Raw genomic sequence first — 4,841 nt, forward strand, 5'->3', positions numbered from 1 at the left:
TCTCCAAAGGAGGTATCAAGGATTCAGGAAGCAAACGCGGAGAAATTTCTGAGAAGTTTCACATTAAATTTTTTAGTATTTTATTTAAAGCTTTTTATTTTAAATTGTAAGTTTTCTCTTTTGATGATCAACTTGTAACTCCAAAACACAGAACAGATTAACTCTCCTTTGGTGTTGGCAGGGTTAACCTGAGTACTCTGATGGCAGGGAGATTGTGCCTGGCTGGTTGAGGGCAGGTTTGGACCCTTCCTCCATAACTCTTTGATGGTATCAATCTCTTCTACTTCAAGTTCTTGTTTGTCCGAAACTTGAGGAGCGAGAGGATCGCCTGCTGGAAGTTGTCTCCTGTCACTACATAGAGCAGTAAGTTTCCAAAAGTATTTAACGCTGCTAAAGGTTTAGCTATAATAAACATAAAAAGCATCATGTTCTTCAGGTGGCAGCTAACCGGTCGTACTCGGAGCTCCAGCCGAATCCCTCGAAAGATGTGGAAGGGGAGGAAGCACACATAGAAGACCACCAGAAGGACAACGGCGAGTCTGCGAGCCTTTTGTTTGTAGCAAGCCTGCGTGTGGGACCCAGTAGCCAAGGTGTAAATAATGAGCGTGTAGCACAGAGTCACCATCAACAAGGGCAAGAAGAAGGCAAACATCGTCAGCAGCCAGTTATACCACCGACTAGTGTCAAGGTCCTCAGCAGCAGCCAAGTCTGGGCAGATCGTCCTGTTCTGCGTATGCCTCGTGGCAATCAAGGTGCCCAAGGGGCTGAGGGCTACCAGGGAAATCATCCAAACTACTACACAAGTCACCACTGCCCATCTCCGTTTTTGAACAAAAAAACATTTAATTGGGTGGACAACTACAAAAAAGCGGAAGATGCTGAAGCAGCTAAGGAAGATAATACCGCTGTACATGTTGAAGTAGAAACAAAAGTGAATAAACTTGCACATGAAGTCTCCAAAAATCCAGTTATTTCCATTAGCGGAGTAGTGTATAAAGAAAGGAAGTGTGGCTATATATAATAGGTCAGTGATAGCCAGGTTTAACATAATGATGGTGCTGCTTTTCCAGGGCCTCATCTTGACAAAGTAAACAAAAATTGTCACGATGTTCCCTGGGAAGCACACCAGGAAGATTAGGCTATAAAGGACAGACAGATAGGATTTCACCTGTAAGAAATCTTCATCCTTGCAGCTTGTCAATGAGTCTGTGTGGCCTGGCAGAGCAGTAAAATTGCCGGTGTGTTCAGATGCCATGTTTGCAGAAATCTTCTTAAAGCTTTACAAAAATCAGATGTTTAGTTTTAATTGATTTGTTGGGACAAATGCATTCAGTTAAATCTTCTGTCGCTGGAGCAAATGTCGCATGTTTGGCAAGCCATAGTAGAGGGAGGGAATGGGGATTTGCTAACATAGCCAGCTCCAACCTAGATAACCCCACTCAAATGTTTAATTTCACCCTTCCCTCTCCTTTATGTTTAATTTTGACAATGATTAATTTTACTCTTGCTTTATTTAACCTCCTACGTTGAAGAAGAAAACTACTGCTTATCTGCAAACCTTCAGGAGTAGGAAGCACACATTAGAGAGCTAGAGAGAGTTTGGGCTTAGATTTTGCAAAACTGTGAATTAGTCTTAGTCTTTCAGAAAGTAGAACTGTACCCATATCTTATCTTCATCAATCTGAGCTAATCAGTGTTTTGTGCTCATGAAACCAGAGATGCTGTTCTGGTTTCATGAAAACCGAAAGATGTTAGGTTCAGATACAGATCTCAGGACCTGATGCTCCCATAACCTGACAATCATGGCTCGTTCCCTGAACATGATCTTATTCTCTTGGAGTTATCAGAGTATAAAACCAGTATAAATGCATTTTTTTAAAAAAAAATCAAGCTTTATAGTGGCATAAAACTGATTTTAAAGACTGTTTCTCAAAGTGCAGGGGGGAGATAGAAAGCACAGATATTCAGTGAAGGCACTGATCTTGCTTCCCATTTTGTGCGAATTGGAGCTAGACAGACTCGTCTCTGAAATGGTTTCTCGTCTGCCATAGCCAATTTGGATCTCTCCACAGTAAGTTCAAGACATAGCCCTTCTTGGTAGAGTTTTAATCTGAAAGAATGGTAACCAAGGATGAAAATCTCATCTAACTTCAGATATCAGAAAGTTAGATGCTTAAAGTGGAGCCAGTCCTCCTAAGCCCTCCTTTATCATCAAGGGAGACATGTAGGTTCCTCCAGGACATAATATATCTTCCTGTAAGTGAGGTTTCTAAGATAAATGATTTACTCTTTTGGCATACCTATTGCTTTCCATTGATGACGAAGGCAGCCCAAGGTGACTAGTTCACACCTGGATGTCTAACCTTCAGATGTCTCAAGTGAGGCAAGAGACGTGCCACTGTGGGTGTTCAGCATCTCAGGTGAGCACCACTCCCTCAGATCCTAACCTAGTCCCTCTGAGAAAATATTTTTAAGTGACTTCATAAAGTGCTAGACAGGGTACTATCAAGCCCAAATCCCTCTCTCTTGTCCCAGAAACAGTCTTTAAACTAAATCAGCGTTACATTGAACATCCAGGATGAAGTCATCACATTAAAAAAAAAAAAAGAATAGGATTGTACCTTATTGCAGTCCTGGAAATCCTGTGTATAGAATGAGTTTTTGATGTGATCCAGTTAACAGCATTTAGCATGTTACCTGTATGGATGTTTCTGCATTATCCCAATGACTGGCAGAACATGACAAATTTTCCCTGACAAAGCCCGTCATTAAAGCTGGGACACAACAGGAATTATTTGATCATAACCAGTCAGAAAGATGGGTATCACTTTGTTACTCAGGAGCACGTCAGAGAGAAATTTGAACAGTGTCCCCATAATTTAGTTAAAACACTAATGCTTTTCAACATGAATGTTAGCTCTGGTATAGCAGCTTTGCAGTCAAAAATGCATTAGGTAAAGGCTATGAAGCTTGTTTTAAACAAATCCAGATTTATGTTCAGACAAAAGCTAGGGATATACACGTTTTTGCTCTTTTCTGCTGCTTGGTGATACCACTGTCACCCACATTTGTGCCTCTCACTGGTGTATTTCACGTAAAGTTATGTAAAATTTTCTAGAATATTTGATTCATCCCCAGTTTAGTTTTCCTGCACTGCTGATCAGTTCTTCACTGCAATCTTGAACCCTCCAAATTGAAAATGGAGAAATATTGCTTACCTGAAAACTTGCAATTCTGCTGCTCCCTTTGATACTGCTTTGAGCAAAGAGCACTACAAATGAAATGTGTTTATGTCTTCCTTACAGTGAAGCAGGTTTTAGTATGACTTTGCAACCATATACTTTCACTCCCTGGCAGACTGAGACTCCATGTGGCCATAAATTAGGAGACTGGTAGAAAACCTCAGTTACCAGCTCAGGTATCAGCTCTCAGACCTGGGTGGCTGGATGAGATTTCTTTTGCCCTCTGTCGTTCATGCTGTCTTGCCGTCAGTGGGCAGATCGCACTTTGCTGGCAGCCGTTTTGCGTGCTGAGGTAGACTTGTATTCAAATAGCAGATCACATTTAAATTAGTGTGTATGTGTGCGTGCATGTGTTTATAAAAGAGAAAATTAAATTTATTCTCCATTTCCTGTGAAGTGAAACCTGATCACCAAAGTGAATAAGGCATGTTGCCATTTCAAGGTCAGGTGAAAAATGTTATGACAGACTGTCTTCATTAAAAACAAATTTCTAACAAAGTACAATTTTCATCTCAGGTAAGAAATGAAGGTTTCTTTTCGCATGATATGCTTTTCAGGAACAGTGGCATACTTTCTGCTTATTTTTGGTGAATAAAATATCTACAATTAGTGTTGGCTGGTTATTACTGGGGTAGCTGAAGTTGCAAACTTGTTTTCTTTTGCGCCTTTGCTTTCGGGCTTTATGATTCACAAAAGCTGCAATTTTCCATGCTTCTTGAACCAAAAGACTGTTCTTGAATAAAAATCTCATTATCATCCTTAGCTCAAGGAACAAGATCAAAAGAGATTATTATTTAAAAAGAAAAAAAGTCATAGTATCTTGAATTTTGAAAAGGCATGCTTCAATCCCTGAGCTTGCAACCTGGTTCATGCATAGAGGTCCCAGCTGCCCAGCATGGCCGGCAGTCTTTTGGCCTTGGTACATTTTATAGGTCCTACTCGCTGATGAGGCTTATCATCTGGTATTAAACAAGCAAGCTTCCATTTCTGAACATTATGTAAGTTAGTGTAGTTACTGAGAACCACACAGATAAGAATATTTTTCGGAAGACTGTCTTGACTCTCCTTGAGTGCCTGTAGCGTAGGCATGAGTTGGGCGAAGGCTATCTGTTCTGCTAATCATACTGCAGGGAAAGAGTGGTAATGGGGACAATCAAGACTGGGGCAGCAGTAGTGTCTGACAACTACAACATTATCTATCTGTTACCATTAGGGGAAGGGCATCATCTCTGTTCTCATCTGACCAAGCTTTTCTCTAGGTCAATGCCCAGAGCACTTTTAAAAAATGTCCGAAGTTTCTCAATAATTGTAAAATACACTGTCGTGTACCAGCTCAGGGTTCAGCAACTGTTTAAATAGCTATTACCCTGTTCCTAGACACTGCATGTGTCATTAGAAACGATTTGTATGAGGCTGTAGTGTTATAAGCACAGGGGGAGCTAATTATAGTTAGGGATCATTTAATGTGTCCACTACTTAATCCATTATACCCCTGAGCAATAGAAAACCTGTGCAGCAGTGGCTGGTATTTATCCTTCCTTGGCAGTGGCAGTGCCTTGTGTAAAGAAGAAATGGGCTTTCCCGGCACCATGGCCCAGA

General features: G+C 40.9%; 1 protein-coding gene across 1 annotated transcript; it reads right to left on the bottom strand.

The window, feature by feature from the left end:
- Positions 1-280: 280 nt before the first annotated feature.
- On the bottom strand, positions 281-1,255 carry LOC127029504 (2-oxoglutarate receptor 1-like). The gene has a single exon (XM_050915145.1). It carries the CDS (start codon positions 1,253-1,255, stop codon positions 281-283), a length of 975 nt encoding a protein of 324 aa, XP_050771102.1.
- Between the last annotated feature and the right edge of the window lie 3,586 nt (positions 1,256-4,841).

Source organism: Gymnogyps californianus, chromosome 1 (genome assembly GCF_018139145.2).
Source record: "Gymnogyps californianus isolate 813 chromosome 1, ASM1813914v2, whole genome shotgun sequence".
Taxonomy (NCBI): domain Eukaryota; kingdom Metazoa; phylum Chordata; class Aves; order Accipitriformes; family Cathartidae; genus Gymnogyps; species Gymnogyps californianus.

Bases quoted from the DNA above. Each gene is read 5' to 3' on its own strand.
- LOC127029504 (XM_050915145.1), bottom strand. From the start codon at position 1,255: ATGGCATCTGAACACACCGGCAATTTTACTGCTCTGCCAGGCCACACA.